Here is a 21,368-nt window from a genome sequence, read left to right on the forward strand (position 1 = left end):
CGCGCGCGCATGGTTGACGCGAACCATGTAGCCGCTGCCACCGCCTACGAACGCCAGTCACCGCAGCACCCCAAGCACCGCAACGTGCATGCCGTGCTCGCCCGCGCCGTCGTCCACCACGTTCGGCGGGGAGCTGAGCCCGCAGCGCACATAAAGCGACCACTTCGACAACACGTTCGCGTTCGCCGACCATGCGGCGGCGAGGAGCAGCCTGTACATGCCGTTGTACGACGGCACGGCGCAGTCCAGAGCTACATGGAGAACACGGAGTCGTCCCGCGCCAAGTCTCAATCCCAGATCGCGCCGAGGCAGCGCACCGACGGCGCGACGGTGGTGGCGCTGGAGCCGCAGCCGAGCCGGCACCGCAGCGCGCACAGGAAGGTGATGCTTGTTGGAGATGCTATTAGTGGCAGAGAGATAAATCGCTAGATCAGCGGTGGACCCCAGAAATTCTTTTGAGCCGAAACCCCACGCTTAATATATGTCCACTAGGTTCGTGCCCGTGCATTACTACGGGTAGCGAAAATATTTTACCATAATACACAATAGGGGAACACATAATACGATTAGACTCCGGTAAACCTTAAACCATGCATCCGCACACAGTGCATAAATATCAGCACCGGTAAAGTTTGGAGACAACGCTGAGCAACTGACAAGAGACCCTGTTCTGCTCCAACAGCCACTAGCCAGCCAACAGTGTTTTCCTCTCACACCACTCCAACAGCAGCCTCCAGCACCAGCACTGCGAACAGGGCCAACGCGTCTGTGCTTTAAGGATCCTGCATATACCAAGTAAAATGAGATCACAATTTCCACGAATCTGAAATAGACAATTTGAAAACTACTGGTAACAACTAACAACCTTTCCCTGTATGATGCATCAGTATTTACACCAACATAGAGAAGCTTATCAAACCGTCCAGGGCGAAGAAGAGCAGAATCAAGAAGGTCGGGCCTATTGGTAGCCCCAATAATGAAAAGGTCCTACAAACGATTTAAGAAAAAATCCCTTGATGTCAACCATTCTTCATGGAAGGTAAAAGCAAGTAAAGCATGGTGGAGGAAATAACCTGGCTGTTATCGCTCAACCCATCTATCTCCACAAGTAACTATTAAACACGAAAAAACAGGTGAAGTGAGACAAGACGGCATTTTCAACAGAAAATTTATGAGGAACAGTGGCGCCAACTCAGGAATGAAGATAATTATACCTGGGAAACAACTCTGTCCATAACACCACCAGAATCTGCTGAGGATCCTCGTGCTGGAGCTAGGGAATCAAGCTCATCAAAGAAAATGACACATGGGCGTGCAGATCTAGCCTGGGATTAACAATTAAAAATTAGAAAAAAATTAAAATCTATGCATTTTATGATAATTATATGGCTGTGTAATTTTTCATACCTTCTCAAATATGTCCCTAATATTCTTCTCTGATTCTCCAACATACATGTTTATCAGTTCTGGACCTTTCACGCTAAGAAAGTTCAGCGAGCATTCAGTAGCTACTGCTTTCGCCAATAAGGTCTAAAAGTTCAAGTAAGAATCATTTTAGCGACCCCATATCATAGTGCCTTTGGATGCACTTGTCTATTGGTAGGTAAAATAAAAAATATTCAATTTAAGGACAAAACCCTTTAAACCTACTTTCCCTGTTCCTGGAGGTCCATAAAGCAGGACACCTGATCGGTGATCGCTTCCGCAATTTAGAAGAAAAAAGGTGTTTGTACATCAAAGGCAACTGAAATATCAGGTAAAAAAAGGTCAATATCCCCCCAAACTGACGCTACCAGTAGTGCTGAAACTACTGTAGACAAATCTCATTTTCATAAATACGAGCGAGTAATATTGATGTCATTGATATTTACACCTGAATCAAAATCAATTTACCTGAATAGTATCTAGAATAACCTTTTGTACTTCCTCTAGCCCACCAGCATCCTCCCATTTGACATCGGGAACCTAAAAACCAAATAAGGTGATCAGAGGAATCAAGATAAAATTTCTATATACAATTCATGGGCTATTACTGATGGTCCTGAAAGCTAGAATTAAAATGTTTACTTTGGGTGTGCCCAGTGCAGCACGATTCCTTTTCTTAGCTCGTTCCAAGGAAGACAGAATATCTTCTTTGCTCCAAGGAAGACAGAATATCTTCTTTGCAGAAATGCTTTTCCTCATTTTGTGAGGCAGAAGAGCTTTCTGGAAGGATCTCCTCATGATCACTGATTCCTTTGCTATCTTTCTCTGCTGCCATTTTATGTGCAAAAGACACACCAGCATCTGCAACCAGTGCAAGTATGTCTCTCGGCATGAATCCTGACGTTTGCCCTGCTAAGTCTTTTACAAACTTGTCATCAATACTCTGAAAAGTGAACATGCATAAGCAGGAGATGCATTGCAAGTGGAGATCTTGTTTATGTGCATGGTGAATCACGATGATAATGAATATGAACAGCCAGAGGTTTTTTTTCAAAATGTTATCAGGCTTAAGATTAACAGTTAACAGTAGAAACTCCTTGAGCTTTTCAGACATGACGAAGTACCAACTTGATGAATATGCAAATGAATTATTTCAGGAAACACCTTGGAAGTACTAAAATGTTTAAAATTTGTCAAATTATAGAATTCAAAAGTGTCATATAGTACTTAAATAGGAAGCAGAGTGATATTCTCAAAATAAGTTGACCTAATCATTGGACTATCTACATGCTAGCTACATTCAATACTAATCTGCAAAAGAAAAGCCTCTGGATACAAAATAGATGAACATGGACTAAACATTTTGAGCTCCGAGATACATGTTCCACAGAAGTCATAAATCAGAGAATGAAATTTCATTAACAAGTAGTAATAATCCAGTAATTGAGAAAATTCAGTGAGAAGGAAAAGTCTATGTTCAAGAATCTTAATAGTAAACATTCAAGGTATGTCATGACAGGATAGAGTAATAGAAAGTATAATTAATATGAGATAGATGACAGTGACACAGGATATTAGACATAAATCTGACACTCCCAACTAATGCAAACTCTAGACCTTCACTCAAAATTATTCCTTATTCGCTATTGCGCACAATTCTTCAGGACCACTCCAAAATTTGAACATCGATGATAAATAGAATGATTCAACCTATCAAAAAAATTAGAGAATGGTATGGCCTAATGAATTTGGATCAGAATTAATAACGGGCACAAACAAATAAAAGCAAATTTAGTTGCAACAAAAATATAAAAGAGGACGACTTGCAAGCATCTAAATTTAATACAAGGCCTGATCCACCACAATCATGACTACACAGAATTTTATTTTTAACAACTCATGTACAACCAAGTCCAAGTTAATGAACCCACGAGGAAAGCATTAAAAAGGCTATTACAATGAGTACAATTAAATTGGACACCAAGTTGAATACTAAGTGGAGTGGGTCACGCTGAAAATACAAAGGGAAATCATAAGTGCCTACTTGCAGTACCTGATTGCTCGCACCCAAACCACGGCCATTGTTTTGCCCATCCATCACTCCGTCCCAGCCAGTCCTCTTGTCCACCTTCTGGCTCCAATCATCCATCAGAACGCACAAAGCTTCCTTGGCGCCTTCCTTGGCACTCCATCGCCAGTCGCCCTCCACACGCTAGGCATGTAGCACCAGCTGCCGTAGGGCCCTCAGCTCAAGCGCCGGCAAACATATAAAAGTAACTTCCATCAAAATCATGGCATCACGGTGCTAGAAAGACACACTGCACGCTAGATCACTTAACACAAAAGAAAGCAAAGCCCTGGTACTTAACATTGTGAATCCAGTTGAAGATTTGAATCCTAACTAATTGAACGCACAAAGACAGTAGAGAACGCATCAATTGACCAAACCAGCATGAACATCTCTTGGCAGGGTATAGGCAAAACAAACCTATGGGAAATATCTTAACCGTGGAGCATGTTGCACACCGAGCGGGTGGAAATGAACCCATGGAGGATGTCCTAGGTGCTGGAGAGGATGGCGCTATAGATGAGACTAGGTGATACCCCGTGTGTTGCTGTGGGATTTCTTAAATTTAACGTGAAATTTGAAAGTAGAAAAATTAAGACGATTGCATGGCAACATTCACAAAAAAAATCGATGGAAAACATAAATAGATGGCCCTAGTGGACGTTGATGTGACATTTGATATAATGGATTCCTATATGATGCGGATAACTTGCATGTTAAGAGAAATAGAGTTAATGACTTTAGTAGGTGTCATCTATATAGGCTATATAGTTGATATGAATTTTACTTGCATGTTATTTTTATCAAGATCTGGTAGAAATCGATAAACTAACGTCAATAGAATATTTGATCATATTATAAAAGAATAGGTGCTCAAAGAAATAGAGTATGTATATGAGTCTTTACCTTAATAGATTAAAGATTAAAAATATTGAAAAAATAGAGTATGTATATGACTTTATGTAAATAGATTAAAGATTAAAAGTATTGCACATAGTAGAGAACATATGGACATTTTCTTATTTATTGAATCTCGTAAAAATCGATAAGTTAAAAGAAGAAACACCAATATAATATTTGGTCACATTATAGAAGAATAGGTGATGAAAAAATAACGTATGTATATGATTTTATTTTAGTTAATTAAAGATTAAAAATATTGCATATTGTAGAGATGACATGAATATTTTTTTATAATTAATAAGGTAGTTGAAACTTAGTGTGACACTTAGTAGAGAATGATGTGGACACCTTGCATGAAGAGAGAAATAGTTAGTGGGTGCTATCTATATAGGATATATATATAGATGGAGGCTTGCGGGCAACTCGACCTGGCTCCATCTCGCAGAGGTCACCAGCGGCATCGCATACGCCCTCCCCTTCATAGGGCTGTCGGCTGCGTCCAGCGCCACCGCCGTGTATTGACATCTCCTGTGCAGTAGTGCGGGATTGCGGGTAGAGGCATCCATGAGTGGCTTGTGGTCCAGGGGTGAATGCGTTGCCCATCACAGCGGCCACCAGCACCCAGACCACCATTGCCTCCGCTGTCGCCTATGTGTCGTCGCCATCGCCTCCATCTTCCCTCACTTAGACATTCATGTGATTCTGAAAAAGTAACATTACTAAGTAAATTTTACATCTGTCAGGTACCAGCAGCTATGTAAAGAAAGGAATGCCAAGCTATATTTAAGAATCACCATTAAGTTCAAAAGGAAAAAAAGAGTTGATTAAGTTTGTAACAACATAAAATTGTCTCTAGAATTCAGAAAAAGTAAAGCTTAACCCATACTAGGCGTAGCACTGAAAAATACTAAAAAGATATCTGGAAACACATATCAATTTTTCTGAAGTGAAATGAATACCTAGGAAACCCCCACCCTTATCTATGTGAGCAGAGATAAATCTATGTGAGCAGAGAAATATTAGAAATTGGAGGAAGAAATAATAGCCATACGTGAACAATGGATCGATTCAATTGGAGCAAGGAAACGAAAATACATTTTCAATTGGAGGAAGAAATCGACAAACTGTTTAACATTTGACCTTGATTTTGCTTGTCATGGTGATGCGGCCACATGGCATGGGAGAGAGACGTGCCTAGTCAATTCGGAGACATGAGGCGCAGGTGGGGAGTCCCTAGTGTCGTGGTGTGCAAACCCACAGCCGGGTGGCGTAATGCACCCGACTAAGCCCAGAGGGTGAGTACTTGGGGGTTAGCTAGGATTAGCCCAATCTCGGTGGTGGAACGCGATGAACACAACAGGTTTAGAGTGGTTCGGGCCGCCGGAGCGTAATACCCTACGTCCAATGTGTGTTATATTGCTTGCGCTCTCAAGAGAGTCTGAGAACCTTGGCGTGACTAGTGCTGAGTCCAGCGTGAGTCCGAGCCTATGTCTGTGTAGCGAGCACCTCCCTTTTATATCTCAAGGGAGGCGCGTACATGGCCATTGGGTCCCCGACAGGTGGGCCCATCGATGTAGTATAAAATAACATACAGTTCAGATATTATGGTCTTTTGCGGCGAAGGAGATCTCATTCCTGGATTTCCTTGCTCTGCCCATGGGAATCCTCCGTCCAGCATATCCATGTCCTGTCTTGTCGAAACGGCACCAGGGAGTAGCTTGCGGCGTTGCCTGCAGCGTAGCTGAACGGGCTGTGTAGGTTGCGGCATAGGCGGTATGATGAAAGGGTGTCGTGCCGTCGTATCCATTTAATGCGGCAAACGGGCTCTGCGCGGATGCGGCGCATGCGGCTACGCTGTGTACCTCGGTAATATGCGGTCTACAGTGAGGCCTGACAAAGGCTGCCCCGCGTGCCGTGGCAGCAAAGCATGCCTCAACCACCCGCATTGAATGCGGTGGGTGGGCGAGTCTTCCAGCGGAAGACTCGCGCCCGCACCTGCGCCTGCGGGACACGTGGCGCCCACGGACCCCGCCCTGGCGGTATGTTGTTTCTACGCGCGTGGGAGATCCGGACGGACGCGGGGAGATCCCGGACCCCTATGGGGGGTCCGCGCCCTCGGCTGTTGGCTCGGAGCTTCCCCTCCTCAGGGACACATGGCGTCACTGGACCCGTCCCAGAGCGGGGAGCAGGTCCGGGGCCGTTGGCCCGGTGAGGTAAGAGCCTGACCCATGGGGCCCGGCTGCTCCGCCCCTTATGGCATAGTTACGGATGACTACGCGAGTCATGTCTTGCTGCAGTAGGAGTGGGTATCCCTGCTACAGGGTACCGACAGTGGCCCCCGGGCCCATCTCGGGAGAGGTGACGAACCCGCAGGTGGGGCCACTACTGCGATTTGGCTCTGTATAACTTGAAGCCTCTAGCGTTAGACCATGCATACTGCAGGAGCCTTGTCCGGCTTTGACCATCCATCGGGTTTTTCGCTGCCTCATCACATCGTAACGGCTTACTGACTCATGGCGCCCACGCACAGTGGTACACCTAGTCATGCGAGCGACGCTCGGCATTGTTGCGACCGGAGTATACGGGATGTTTACCACCAGTGCAGTTCCCGAAACGCCTGTTCATGCCAGCGCTTTATGCGCGCACGTCAGCTCAGCTTCCGCCTCGCTTCGCGCGCGGGCGACGGTTCAGATCCCGCCTTTTCACACCTTTGTTTGTTACCCGCCCTCCCTGACAGGCGGGCCTGGGCCCCCTTGCCATGGACTGGGCGGCTAACATCAGGCGCGAGCGTCGCTTGGGTTCCAGCGACAGTTCCGGGGCGCGCCGGTTGGGTCAGGCTTCATAAAGGGACGAACCGCATACCGTGGTTACTTTTCCGCATTCGCCTTCTTCCTTCCAAGTCTTTGCACCCCTTTGCCTTTGAGCCTCCTCGCCCCTTGCTCTTCTGCACAGATTGTTCCTCACCTCCAAAGCAAGATGGCGTCCCTCGTTCACCCCCGTAGTTTCCAGACCGAGGAGGAACTGAACATGGTGCGCCGCCTGCTTGGGTGGAGTCCATAGGAGACTGCCTGGGGGATTCGAGCAGGCTCGGTTCCCCTCGGCGATCTGCGCGCCGGGGAATTTGTGCTGTTCATTTCGCACATTTCCACCGGCCTGGGGCTGCCGATCTCTTCGTTCTTCCTGCTGCTACTGGAAGATTTCGGCCTCCAGCTCCAGCATCTCACGCCCAACTCCATCCTCCTGACGTCAATCTTCATCCACTTGTGTGAGATGTTTGTCGGGGTGCGGCCTTGCGTCATCCTCTTCCGCCACTTCTTCATCCTGGTGAAGTACGGGAAGGGCAAGGATGAAGTGGGGGCGTACTACTTCAGGCGAGGAGCGACTTGCGGACGCCCTACATCCCCGGGCTTACTGGCGGGAAGTGGGAGGATTGGTGCAAGGAGTGGGTAATCGCCACCACCGAAGCCAACGAGCGCCTCGTCATGCCGACCGGGGGACCCGCCTCCGACCGCCAATCCTGGAGGGCCAAGCCGTCCCTGCCGTCGGAGTTTGACTCCGTGCTGAGCAAGATCAGGGCGCTGGCGGAGGACGGCCTCACCTCGCTGCACGTGCTCGGAGACTTCCTGTAGCACCGGATCGCCCCCCTGAAGCAGCGGCTGCGTCCTGCCTGGAGCTTCACCGGGGCCCAAGACTGCAGCAGGACCCACCGCGGGGAGGATAGCGATCTGACCCAGGAAGCCCTGGAGGTCTTGGTGCGGGCGGTGACGGGGGAGATCTTCATCCCGGAGCACCTGATCCTTCCTCAGGGTGTCGTTCCTCTCTGCGAGGACTCACGCCTAAGGACTGCGGTGCTGGCCACGCTGTCGACCCTCGACGATGGTGGGCTAGTAGCGCGCCAGACTGGAGGCGACCTGGATCGTGGGGTCCGGATCCCTGGTGCGTCCGGGGAACAGGCCATATCGAGCGCCGCGGGGTCTGGCCCCACTGCCAAGGGCAAGCAGGCCGTGGCTGGTAGCTCCGCCGCGAGCGGTCCCAGCCAGACCCAGAGCAGCTCCGGCGCATTGTCGGAGGAAGCGAGCCGGCGCAGGTTGCACCGCGGCGACGGGACCCCAGTTATGGAGCCCGCCGCAAAGCGTCAGAGGACCGTTGAGGACGCGGGCCAGGGTAGCTCCCGGGCCCCCGGCTCACGCGGGACCCCTGGAGTAGCCGCGCCGCCACCACCACCGCCGGGAGGTGCCTCCCCCCGGCAGCAACAGCAGCAGCAGCAGCCACGAGGTGCGCCTCCGCCGCCGCCACGGCAGCCACCACCACCGCCGGGAGGTGCCTCTCCCCGGCAGCAGCAGCAACAGCAGCAGCCACGAGCTGCGCCTCCGCCGCCACCTCGGGAGCAGCAGCAGCAGCTGCCGCCACAACCGCCACCACCGGGGCAGCAGCAGCAGCAGCCGCCGCCACCACTGCCACCACCAGGGCAGCAGCAGCAGTCACCCAGCCTCTGTGGACGCTGGAGACCCGGCGCTTCAGGGTAAGTGTTCTTCCGTTCACTCCCCTTATTCTCGGTGCTTCGCTTTTTGTTGAAGGCTTTTTCTCTTTGTTTGCCAGGGCCCCTCGCCCAGGCAGCTCTTCCACCATCGCTGGCTCGTCAGCGGGGGTCCAGGCGACCGGGGCCTCGGCAGCAACGGCGGGAGCGATGGCGGGTGCGGGGCGCTCGGGTGCGGTGACTTCCGCTAGCCCGATGGCGCCAAACGCAGCAGCGGTGGATGCGCCAGTGCCAGGCGCAGCAACGCCCGACGCGGTGGCCCTCGAGGCCCCGGCTACAGCGACTGTCGCACTGACACCGGGCTTGGCGATGGCGAGCACAGCGGCAGCGGGCGCAGCAACAGTGAGCACCTCGGTACCCGAGGTCCCGACGTCTGTGCCGGATGTCCCCACCCCCAGCTCCGAACCTGCAGTGGAGGAAGAGCTGGAGGTGGTCTCTGGTAGGCGGCTCCTACAGGGTCCCCCAGAGGAGGATGCGGTTCCCCTCCCATAGGTGCTGGTCTGGGTCCGGCAGATAATAGAGGAGGCGACCTCTACCGCCGAGGCGGCCTTCCGGCGGGAGTGGGCTGCTCTAGAGAGCGAGCGTCAGTGCCTCGGCGACTGGCACATCCGCCTGGAGGAGCGCACAAAGGCTGAAGCCACCCGAGCCGCCGCCGCCTGGTCCGAGCTTGAGGCCGACCTGGAGTCCTACAGGAAGGGGCTCCGGAAGGTGTTCGACCGGAAGTTTGCGGTGGCGGTACGGGAGAAGGCCCTGGCGCTGCGGGAGGAGGCTATTGCCAAGGAGGAGGCCAGCCTCGCGGCCCAGCGGTCCAAGTTCGAGTCTCGCAGCTAGGGACTCGAGGTCCGCAAGCTAGAGATCGACAAGCTCTCCGAGTCTCTGCACCAATGGCGCTAGGAGCTACAGGAGACCGCCAGCCAGCAGGACGTCTCCGAAATAGAGCTCGAGGGGGAGAAGAAGTCCCTTGCCCGGCGGGAATTCCTCACCACCACCCTGGAGCAGGCCCTTGCGCGCCAGCACGAGTGTCTTAAGAAACTGAAGGAGTCAGTGGCGCAGAAAGAGGCCTCGCTCCAGGAGAAGGCCCGCCAGCTGGAGGCGGCTCAGGCGGCACTGGATGCCCAGGTCCAGGAGGCGGTCCGGAAGCTGCAGGAGGACCAGCTCAGGGGGGGCCCAGCGAATCGTTGACCAGGTGAACGAAGTGAGCTCAGCGCTAGTGCCACTTGGAATGAGTCCAATCCAAGTGGCGGAGCCGCCAGCTTCAATTGCTGACGCCCTCCCAGTGCTGAACTCTGCTTCCGACAGACTCCGGCGCCTGGAGCCGATCCTTGCCGGTCACCTTGAAGCCGAGGGCCGCGAGCTGTGCCGGATGGTGGCGGAGTACATTCTGACCTGGCTCCGAAGCCACGACCCAGCCATCTCGCTAGCCCCCGTCGTCGATGGTCCAGTGGCGGAGACGGAGGCTTCCGCTCGGGAAAGCGTGCGGGACATCGTCGACTTCGTTGCTGCTTACTTCAAGTGGGAGCCTGCAGATTCCTGAGCTGGACCATCACAGCAAGCAATCTTTTGTTTTTTTTTTGTGTTATGTAAAAACATTGTACTTGTTGAAACTTTAATAGAAGAAAATTTCAACTTAGCTGTTTGTCAGTGGCTCTGGTTTGCGGTATGTAGCACCCCGGCGCCCCGGCCCCCTGGTAGATAGGTTCAGTTGTTAGAACCTATCTGCCATCGGAGCCAAAGAAGACACTCCGGACTCCCGTATGAGGTTGAGCTAACGTCCTTGGGCATAGGTGTAGCATAAATTGCAAGTCGAACGAGCGACTTATTCCCTGTATAGCAGAAAAAACTACAGAGAAGAAAATCAAACTCGCTGGGATGGTAGTAATGATACTGCAACTTAGCTTTTTGACGCATGCAGAATCGATCCGTGGTGTCTAGCTCAAAGCGAACGCTCCGGGGCCCCTAGGAGGCAGGCTCAGTTGTTTTGAGTCTGTCTACCACTGAGACTGGACCTCGATTTGCATGAAGCCTTAAAGCGGATGCCGGGACCCCCTAGTAGGTAGGCTCAATGGTTTGAGGCTAGCTACCACCAACCAAGGCCTATCCTGCATACCACTCAAAGTCAAAGCTTAGTAGCAGGCCCGCGGGACTTATTCTGGACCGGCCCCCAAGCTAGTACGAGGTCCGGGGCTCCGGATACGCAGGTCTAGTCAGCTCAATGCTTGTTACAGAGTGGTGGAGTGTGTAGGCTTAGGGTACGGAACCTGGCTAAGGCACTACACAGGCTCCGGACCACTCCAGGAAACAACACGACTTTACCGGACCTGGCTCCGACGTTCCGGACCCCTCCCTAGCAATGGGTGAGGCCATTCTGTCGTACTCGATCCTTTGAGATATGGAGCTGGACCTGCCGTGTAGGACTTAGGAAGCCAACCCTTGAGCTAGAACGAGGTACGGGCCCCTAATTACCCAGCTCCGGGTACTAGAGCACTCGTTACAGGGTGTTGGAGTGTGTAGGCTTTGGGTACGGAACCGGCTAAGCGGCTACACAGGACTCTAGACCACCCAGGAAACAAGCACCCCCTCTCCAGAGTGGGTCCGGACCTGTACAGCAGTCCAGCAACTCAATACAGATCTTAGCTGTAGCGACAAGAGTGAAAGTCCGCACGGGGGTTAGAAAGGCAAAAACTCGAGAATCGAAATACGAAATAAGATTTTGACACAAAGACATAACTGGGGGCAAATCTTTCCTTTGCAACTTGATATACATGGCTTGCACGATGAATGCCAGAGGCCGGGTTTATGAGGGCGGACCTCTACCGCTCTGGACCGCACGTTAATGCTAGCCGATGGTGCGATGGATGCCAGAGGCCGGGTTTACGAGGACGGACCCCCACCGCTCTGGGCCGCACGCTAATTCTATCTTATTACAAAGGAAAAAATCATTTTCCTGCTCTGTCTAAGTGTAAAACTTACGCAGATGCTCTATGTTCCATGGGTTGGGTAGCGGCACCCCTTCTTCTGTGGCAAGGCGAACGCATCCGGACCCTCCCAGCTGGGGGAGAGTTTGTGGAGCCCTGCTCGGTTCAGAATCCGCCTTAGGACGAGGTCGCCAGCCCAGAGCTCCCTACTGTGCACGAACCGTTGATGATAGCGCCTGAGCGCCTGGTTGTAGCGTGCATTTCGGATTGCTGCTTGCCACCTTCATTCGTCAACGAAGTCCACATCGTCACGCCGCAGTTGTTCCTGCATGGATTCGTCAAAAGCCTAGACCCGTGGTGACCCAAGTGAATTTCCGGGGGAAGGCATGCTTTCAGCCCCGTAGACCAGGAAGAATGGAGTCTCCCCGGTGGCTCGGCTGGGTGTAGTCCGGTTGCCCCATAGTACGCACGGAAGCTCATCAACCCATTTGGCACCATGCTTCTTCAAGCAGTGATTGACGCCCCCACACAGCGTAGGTGCAGGATGGGGAGCGGAGGTCGTCGTGTGGGATCTCAGCGAGGAAGCAAGGGGAGGCGGAATCACCGGATGAGGAATTTATTAGATACAAGTCTCACTTACAGAAATTTGGTGCAAGTCTCGCTAGCGTGAGCAGGAGGGGGCGACGGCGGCACGGCGTGTCCTCATCAGAGCGGCGAGTAGGTGGAAGGCCGGTGGCCGTGGCCTTGTGCGCCGGGGAGGGGGAGGACATAGGCGTGAGGTGCGCCGGGGTGGACGGAGATGGAGGAGAGTCACAGGGATCTGATGACCCATCTTTCTGCAGGCACAGGCGAGGGGGCGCCCTGGCAGCAGAGGAGGGGCTTGACGAGCGCGCGGCACAGGGGGAGGATGCTCCCTGGCGGCGCACGGCGACGGCGGGCGGAGAGAGATGATGGTGTGGCTTCGTGGGCGGCGGCGTGGAGGGCGGCGGCCATGGGCACCGGCCGCCTGAGGGATCCGCGCCCGAGAGGGCGGCGGCGTGGCGGGGAGTTGCACGCAGGCGCGAGGGCTTGGGTGTGGGGAGGGAGGCGGCACAAGGGCGATGGAGAGGTTGTGAGCCAGCGGCCGGGCGTGGGTAGTTGTGGTAATGGGCCATGGTTCTAGTGGCCTCTTCACATCTCAACAAAGTTTTTAAATTATTTAGTTTAAAATTATATAAGATTAGAGCCTGGTCCTTTTAAAGCCCGGTCCTTAAATTTTCTATTTCAAAATGTTGAGCCCTTTAGCACCCCTAGGCGTGGGAGAAACGCAAGCGACGCCAGGGGAAACGAGGAAACTGCTATCGCGGGAGAGGGAGACGTTGGCAGAGCCACGGAGCGGAGGCAAGGCGACGGGACGGACGAACGAACGAAAGGAGAGGACGAGCAAAAAAAACCACCCTAGAGTCTTTTTAGTCGCCCTGTACATGGGCTGGTTTCAATCCACCAAACCCGTCTAACCGGCCTGTAACAATTCGTTTCTGGATGCCCCCGGCGGGTTAGGTTTAGCACGGGTTCTACCGCATAACCCGGTGACATATATTGTTGTGGGCCCGTTTAAAAGAAAAGGAAGCGAAAAGTTATTCAACTCGTCTTCTTCCTCGCACCGCATCCAGTTTTCTCGCCGCTCGTCCGTCAATGGAGCGTTGCTCTCTAGATCCATTGCGGGGAGTAGTAGATGTTGCCGCCGGCCACGAAAAATGGATTCCTCATGCCACTCTGCTGCTGTTTACTCTATTTTCCATTCAATTAATCCTCATCTCACACGGGACACCCGCCTCCTGCGGTCTGCTATTCTGGAAGGAGCGAGGACGCCACCACCAGATGCCATTACACTACACCAATCGGCAATCGCCGCCGACAAGCAGCACAAGCTCGCTATGCACTAGCTTCGCGACCACAGGTTCTTCCGAACCCATTCCTGTCGACTGCGGGGATCACGACTGCATCTCATCGCCAGGCCGCGGATGTTCGAGCACAAGCAGCTCTCCGTTGACTTCTCTCCGAGCAAGACAGCATCTTGGAAGAAGCTTTACTCCCTTCCCCGGTGGCGGTGACCACTACGACAGTTTTCTCGCAAGCCGCAACTTCACGCTGTGATCGGCCATGCGTTGCGGAACTGCGGCAATGAATCCGTCGAAACCCATCTAACCCACGGGTCTCAAACCGTTCAACTTGACTCCATTGCGGGCTGGGCGGGTTGGTTCAAACAACCCGCTGAACCCGGACCATGAACATGACGACTTTTTAGTAGTAGAAATAGAGATACAGATGTGTTCCAATATCAATTTTTTTGGCTTTCTTTTGAGCTTGTGTTGGGCTCAAAAGTTTACCCGAAACCCCCACGCTCCCTTCAACTCCATCCCGAAAGATCCTTATTTTAGCAGAGCACAGTTTAGCACTCAACCAACCATCCTGACTCTTGAGTCAAAAAGCCCAACGGCAGCGCACGTTAATCACGAATACTGAGCCGATCCGAGCCGAGCCGTCAACCTGCTACGTTGGTTCAAACAAACGGCCTCGATTCGAAATCAAATTCCACCGACGGGTCGCTCCTTGCTCGTACGAGGCCTCCTTCCTATATAGCGAGACAGACGCGACGGCGTGGCCGCGCATTGCCGATCCGATCCATCCGCATCGAGTAGCCGAATCCACCCTAAAACCCTAACCGCTCCGATCCGATCCAGTAGACCGACTCCTCGCCATGGCGCCCGTCCTCCTCGGCCCTCCCGTGATCCGCGGCGCCCGCCCGCGGCCGCGGACGCCGACGCCGAGGCCCCGGCCTCCCACCCCTTCCTCGACCTCCTCGACGCCGGCTTCAACGACGCGCCTTGCGCCGACGCCGCCAAGGCGGGGCTGCCGCCCAGCATGGCGCGCACCGAGAACGGCTCCGCCACCTACGCGGCCTCCGGGAACCCCTGCCTGGACCTCTTCTTCCAGGTGGTCCCGGGCACCCCGCCGGACCGCGTGCGGGAGCTCGTGGCGGCCGCGTGGGCGCGCGACCCGCTCACGGCGCTCCGGCTCGTCGCGAACCTCCGCGGCGTGCGCGGCACGGGCAAGTCCGACCGCGACGGGTTCTACGCCGCCGAGCTCTGGGTGCACGGGCGCCACCCGCGCACGCTCGCCTGCAACGTCCCGGCCCTCGCGGAGTTCGGCTACCTCAAGGACTTCCCCGAGCTGCTCTACCGCCTCGTCCACGGCGCCGACGTCCGCGCGGTCGCCAGGGCCAGGGCCGACGCCGAGAAGGCCGCCAAGATCCGCCTCGCGCAGCTGGCCGACCGGAGACGGCGCCGCGCCGGCGTGCTCCTCCAGGCCGCGCCGCCGGCCCTGCGCGCGCCCACCCTCGCCGACTACGTGTCCGCCGCGCGGCCGGCCCCGCGCGCGCCCACGCTCGCCGACTACGTGTCCGCCGCGCTGCCGGCCCCGCGCGCCCACGCTCGCCGACTACGTGTCCGCCGCGCTCACCAGCACCAGGAAGACCAAGTCCAAGCGAGGCAGGAAGGCGGCCGCCGTGGCTCCGGTGGAGACTGACGAGCCTGAGCAGGCGATGGAGGTGGAGCAGAAGCCCGAGGCGATGGAGGTGGATCTGGATCAGATGGCGCCGCCGCAAGAGGCGGCGGATCAAGACGCGGTGCCATCGCCACTGAAGGAGGAGGTGGCCGCGGCCGCGACGAAGAAGGTCACCAAGAAGGTGCGGAAGGTGGCCAAGCTCGCCGTGCAGTCGCTGGAAATGTACTACGGCGACCGCGCCTACCGCTTCCTGTTCGACTGCGTGGCCGATTTCTTCGCCGATCTCCTCGCCTCCGACCTCAAGCAGCTCGCGCCCGGCGGCAAGAAGAGGAAGATCGGGCTCGCGGCCAAGTGGTGCCCCACGCCGGGCTCGTCGTTCGATCGCACGACGCTACTCTGCGAGGCCATCGCCCGCCGCCTCTTCCCGCGCGAATCGAGCCCCGACTACGCCGGCCTGTCGGAGGAGCACTACTCCTACCAGGCGCTCCACCGTCTCCGCCGCGAGGTGCTGGTGCCGCTGCGCAAGGTCCTCGAGCTCCCCGAGGTGTACATGAGCGCCCAGCGGTGGTCCGAGCTGCCCTACACCCGCGTCGCCTCGGTGGCCATGAGGCGCTACAAGGCCCTGTTCAAGAAGCACGACGAGGAGCGCTTCGGCAAGTACCTCGAGGACGTGGCGGCGGGCAAGGCCAAGATCGCGGCTGGCGCGCTCCTGCCCCACGAGATCGCCGCCGCGGCCATGCGCGGCGAGAAGGACGACGTGTCGGAGCTGCAGTGGCGCCGCATGGTGGACGACCTCCGCAACAAGGGCTCGCTGAGCAACTGCATCGCCGTCTGCGACGTGTCCGGGAGCATGAGCGGCACGCCGATGGATGTGTGCGTCGCGCTGGGCTTGCTCATCTCGGAGCTCAGCGAGAAGCCGTGGGCGGGCAGGGTGATCACCTTCAGCCATCGTCCGGAGATCCACACGATCAAAGGGAAAACCCTCCAGGAGAAGCTGTGGTTCGTACAGCGGATGGATTGGGGAGGTAATACCAACTTCCAGGCGGTGTTCGACCGCATCCTCCGCACGGCGGTGGACGCCCGGCTGCCACGGGAGAAGATGATCAGGACCGTGTTCGTGTTCAGCGACATGGAGTTCGACCAAGCGTCGATGCACCGGGGCGGGTGGGAGACTGACTACGAGGCCATCTGCCGCAAGTTCCGGGACGCCGGCTACGGCGACGTGGTGCCACAGATCGTGTTCTGGAACCTGCGGGACTCGCGCTCCACGCCCGTGACGTCGACGCAGCCAGGGGTCGCCATGGTGAGCGGCTTCTCAAAGAACTTCGTCAAGCTGTTCTTGGAGAACGATGGCGTGGTGAACCCGGAGGCTGTCATGAATGCAGCGATCGCCGGCGAGGAGTACCAGAAGCTTGCCGTGTTTGATTGAATCAAGGCGTAGGTGATCGGTGAAGTGAGGGCTGCTCGTCTGAATTCTGTGCGTGAATGTTCTGCATAAATCCGATGTATGCACCAATGCCGAATAGATGGTGATTAGCCTGCTTTTAGAGCATCTCCAAGAGTTCCCTGTTCTACTTTCTCATCCTTGATTTTTTGGAGAAAAGGAGAAAAACACTGTCCAATAGTTCTTCATCCAACTTCCCCATTTTCTAACAATTGGCAAATTGACATAACTTGTGCCTAAATATGAGCACAGCTCCAAGACTCCCAATCGGCCTCCCCGCCGATTTTTCATCGCCCCCCTTCTCCGCTTCTTCGCGTCGCGCCTCGTCGTCCTCGGCGCCATCGTTGTTCCACGCGCCACCGGCGAAGGAGAAGAGCCACTTGCGCTTCATGGCGAGCATCCGCCGCTGCCACTCGAGGATCTGGGCTTGGTGGACGGGAGGAGCCACCTGGACCGATAGTGGCGACGCTGAACGCGAAGCTCCACCAGACGACGCTCCAAGGTGGCGCACATGGAGGCCGACAACGCGGCGGCAGCGTGCCGGCATCGAGAGGGGCCGCAGCGGCGACATGACGCTCGCAGTCTAAGCCGAGTGCAGCGCCCCCAGCAAGCTGCAGTTGGGCCACCTGCTGAGCCTAGGCGAGGCCGACAGGAAGGCTGTGGTGAGCGGCGGGGCTGTAGAGGCACCGACGAGGAAGGTGCAGAAGCATAAAACGATCTGCTGCTTTGTTCCCCTCATCAATGGCGTGTTGTTCTCCGAGAAGAGGAAGATGAAGGACAAGGGGAGCATGTGGGGCCACAATCTTTTAATGTTGGGGAAAAAAAGAGAATTATTGGAGATGGATTTTTTTTTGTCTTCCTATACTTATTCTTATTTGGGGACTTGGCAAATAACAAGATTTGAGGAGAAAAAACAAGAAACTCTTGGAGATGCTATTAGAACCTCTATTTGCCCTTTCTCCAGTTCAAATAGGTGCTTCGTGAAAATAAAATTGTTTCTCATCCGCAACAAGGATGGCCTGCCTTCTCGTCAGTACATGTAGTTTCATACGGCAACAAATTATCCCCCTTCCTCAGGGCCATACTACTATAGCTTGTCCTTCGTAAGCAGATATAATAGCCAAAATTCGTCTAACTTAATACCAGTTGATTTTAATCAGCGGCGGACCCAATGGGTAGTCCGGGTAGGCCCAGGACTACCCAAAATTTTGGCCCAAAAACTTTTTAGATCTTCAAAACAGAGTCCAAATTTGCCCCAACAGCTCACTCAACCCATTAACTCATCACCTCTCCATCAGTCCATCTCCCTCATCCCAAATCCTTGGCTCCCACACTCCCGTTCCCCTTCCCGCGACCTCGACGCAGAGCGCCGCCGCCACCCGCGCCTGACGCCTCCCCCCGCCGGCCGCCGGCCGCCTGGCACTGCGCCCGGCGAGCACACGCCCGATGCCTCCCTCGTCCCGCCAGCACCCTGCCTGGGTACACGGCCGTGCGCCTCGCGCCGCAGCAAGGGCGCGACCGTGCAAGGCATGGCCGGCGCACCGTCGCCTCCCGCTGTCCGGGTCCAGCGGCCCGTCCCGCGCGGCTTCCTCCGGTCCTCCCCTAACCTCACTCACTGGTAAGTTTATTTTTTCAGAAACATGAAGCGATTTGATTTCATCAATTCATCATTTCATCTCAATCTCACTTAATGGAAACATTGCTCTCTTTTTTCATAAACATTGCACTTGAGCCATGAAGAATGGAAGCATTGCTCTTCTTTATTAGAAACATGAAGCGAAAGCAAAGAAGATTGCTTCTCCTTCCCCACTGATTTGTTGAATTGAATGTATTAAGGGACCTTTTTACTTATGTTATTGTAAGTTTGATTGTTATATATCTTATTGTTGCCAAACTGCTATGCTATCATACCGGATTGCATTTTGAAATTTTTTCGCTAGGACTACCCTAGTTTCAATTCCCGCCACTGATTTTAACCCTACCTCCCTCAACCTTCCATACCTAGCCACCACCGCAATCTTCAAATATAGCCCTACCACCCCCCCCCCCCCCCCAAAAAAAAAAAACCTTCCGTACCTATAGGCTTACACCATGTGTACCGGCGCCTAGAGTCAGCGATCTCTACTCCCTCTGTCCCTATATATTTGCCGTTCTCACTTCCCAAGGTATAAGTTTGATTAATTTTTTTATAATAAAATATTAATATTTATAATACATAATTGATAACATTAGATAGATATTTGAATCTAGTTTTTTAATAAATTTATTTAGAGATGTAAAGCACATATTTTTTACAAATTTAGTCAAAGTGGTGGCACGGAAACAAAAAACAACACTTAATAAGGGACGGAGGGAGTAGACCACACCACCACGTCAACCTAGCCAGTACGTAGCGCTTCATCTTGCTGCTGCTTAATGGCTCCACGCCTCAAGATTTGTTGCCTCCACTGTTTTTTTTCTCGAATAATACCCAGGAGAGATGCGCATCACTATATATTAAGACGAAAGTAGAGAATACAACGACACAAGATCATAAGGCGCGCGCCAAGAATAGATGCGCAATGTACTTTCTGGCCATGACCGCGGCCATTCAACTTGTTTCTACTACTATTGCATCAATGTTTTTGTTTCCAGTATTTTTTTGTTTATCTGTTCGATAATGCATTCAAAAACGGTAAACTGTTGTTGATATTCATTGAAATTCCGTAGCTGAAGAATTCGCCCTGTCCTCTTCTATTTAATATCATGTTTGTTTTGCATATAGCTGTGGAAGTTATTTTCCTAGCTGGTACCAGAATCTGGTTTGGTGGTTCTGTGTGTAGAAATTGGTAGCTGCCTAGCTGGCACACGTTGATCTGTCATATTATACATGGAAAATGCCATCTGGGTTAAATCTAATTTAGGCTGGATCTCAAAGTAATCCAACTATTACATGGACTGCCATTTAGCTGGAACATCATCCCCCTGAGCTATAAGTTTTCTGTAGGCTTCAAGTGGAACATGTGACCAATGTTTTCTTTAACCGATTATTAGTTTTATGAAAGTTCTGTGCATTTGAAATGTCCACCCTTAAAACGAACGGTTTTTTTCATTGCTTTAGTTGCAATTGCGCTACACCACAAGCATATCAAGTCATCAAATACACGCTTTCAGAAGCTTTTTATTTTCTAGCACAAGATATCCCCAGTCCCCACAGCTCTTGCTCAGGTGACCCTGGTATATGGTGATATAAAGTATATTTTCTGCCATGTCTGCTGCTGGGTGCATGAATATTCATCTATCTGTTGCCTGAAGTTTGAATAAATGTCTGGTTGCAAAACAAAAAGTTTGAATAAGTTTCTAACTGTTTATCTGGTGCCTGGAATTGGAAAGCACGCCAAGGTGCTCCAACACCATTCTTGTTCAGAAATCAGAAGTGAACTGCAGTCATATTCATATGCTTGCACGGAACGTGTAGTGAGAGAGAGGTCATCCGTTGAACGTCCAGTGGAGAACAAACACAAGTATACAGTTTGGCTGTAAACATAGCATCGGTGGATTTCCGTTTCAAAAAAAGAAAAAATAGCATCGGTGAATCCCAAAGTGACCTCCAATTCCAATTCCCCAACCAGAGCAGAGGTCGCCACCTCGCTCGCTCTCCTCCTAGACTCCGCCGGGAAAAGGGAAAAGAAGCAAAGAACCAAGAGGAGCCCTCGCTCCCGGCCGTCACTATATACAGCTGGTCTCGGTCCCCCTGCCGTGCTCCGACCAAGCCAATGGAGTCGGCGGGGACAGCCATGGCGCACACGGCCGTGAGGCCCCGCACCGCTGGCGACGGCGACGATGGCGGGGACGACGAGGGAGAGGCGCGGCGGTTCTGGGCGGAGCTGGAGCGGCTGCCCACGCCCCTGCGCGCCCGCCGCGCGATCGTGACGCTAGAGGAGGACGGGGAGAAAGACGGGGCCGACGGCGGCGGCCGGAGCCGCAGGAAGACGGTGGTGGACGTCGGCCAGCTCGGCCCGGGGCAGCGCCGCGCGCTGCTGGACCGGCTCGTGGGCTCCGCCGACCGCGACAACGAGCGGTTCCTGCGCGAGCTCAGGGAGCGCATCGACCGGTACGTACGAGTCCATTCGATGCTGTGTGGTGCAGCTCCTTGGAGACGTACTCATCTCCCGCACGAACGCATGGGCCATGGACGACGGCGATGGCAGCGCCCGCGATTACGGTCGGTTTGATTAGAAATGCGGTGAGATTGCGGTAGTATCTATAGTAAACCGAATTAACTTTGAAATCCATCACGGTTTCATGCTCTATTTCACTATTTATTTGGGTTTTTTTTTCACTTTTCCATCAGGGTAATACTTCGCTATGGGTCACCCAAGAGTATTTAGCGAGTGATCCTTGCTGATTTACACGGGATTTCACGTGCCCCATGCTACTCGGATAGAATGTAAGCTAATGATGTTTCGGCTACCGTACTTTAACCACATCTAGGATGCGGCACTCAACCGCTTCGCCATCCACGCAGTGTCTCAGAGCATCTCCAAAAAC

The 21,368-nt window shown here is 53.5% G+C and overlaps 1 protein-coding gene, 1 long non-coding RNA gene and 1 pseudogene across 8 annotated transcripts; 1 reads left to right on the forward strand and 2 right to left on the reverse strand.

The window, feature by feature from the left end:
- Positions 1-497: 497 nt before the first annotated feature.
- On the reverse strand, positions 498-4,012 carry LOC120671185 (peroxisome biogenesis protein 6-like). Of its 7 annotated transcripts, none has more exons than XR_005673530.1 (10): positions 3,914-4,008; positions 3,479-3,826; positions 2,068-2,343; positions 1,894-1,965; positions 1,651-1,744; positions 1,408-1,530; positions 1,215-1,325; positions 1,074-1,112; positions 866-987; positions 498-782 (listed from the first exon to the last, which is right to left on the reverse strand). XR_005673530.1 is itself a non-coding variant. In XM_039951468.1 (9 exons), the coding sequence occupies exons 5-9, from the start codon at positions 1,453-1,455 to the stop codon at positions 686-688; spliced, it is 417 nt and encodes a 138-aa protein (XP_039807402.1). In that variant the 5' UTR covers positions 1,456-1,530; positions 1,651-1,744; positions 1,894-1,965; positions 2,068-2,343; positions 3,479-4,008; the 3' UTR covers positions 498-685. The 7 variants fall into 7 exon arrangements, 2 of the variants coding, with proteins under 2 accessions (XP_039807402.1, XP_039807403.1); XR_005673531.1 differs by having other exon boundaries at positions 3,933-3,949; XR_005673528.1 differs by having other exon boundaries at positions 2,068-2,334; positions 3,479-4,012.
- A 930-nt stretch (positions 4,013-4,942) lies between these two features.
- LOC120670527 lies at positions 4,943-12,673 on the reverse strand. The gene is made up of 2 exons (XR_005673228.1): positions 12,489-12,673; positions 4,943-5,098 (listed from the first exon to the last, which is right to left on the reverse strand). It is a non-coding gene; the product is annotated as an uncharacterized LOC120670527 (long non-coding RNA).
- Positions 12,674-14,588: 1,915 nt separating this feature from the next.
- LOC120669408 lies at positions 14,589-17,079 on the forward strand (annotated as a pseudogene).
- Positions 17,080-21,368: the final 4,289 nt, after the last annotated feature.

This window comes from Panicum virgatum, chromosome 4N, assembly GCF_016808335.1.
Source record: "Panicum virgatum strain AP13 chromosome 4N, P.virgatum_v5, whole genome shotgun sequence".
In the NCBI taxonomy this organism is placed as follows: Eukaryota; Viridiplantae; Streptophyta; class Magnoliopsida; order Poales; family Poaceae; genus Panicum; species Panicum virgatum.

What these genes read in the sequence shown, in the direction of transcription:
- LOC120671185 (XM_039951469.1), bottom strand. Translation starts at nt 1,455, where the DNA reads ATGTATGTTGGAGAATCAGAGAAGAATATTAGGGACATATTTGAGAAG. An exon ending in TTAGGGACATATTTGAGAAG is followed by an intron (nt 1,326 to 1,407) that starts GTATGAAAAATT and finishes TGTTAATCCCAG; the next exon opens with GCTAGATCTGCACGCCCATG. An exon ending in GGTTGAGCGATAACAGCCAG is followed by an intron (nt 988 to 1,073) that starts GTTATTTCCTCC and finishes AATCGTTTGTAG; the next exon opens with GACCTTTTCATTATTGGGGC.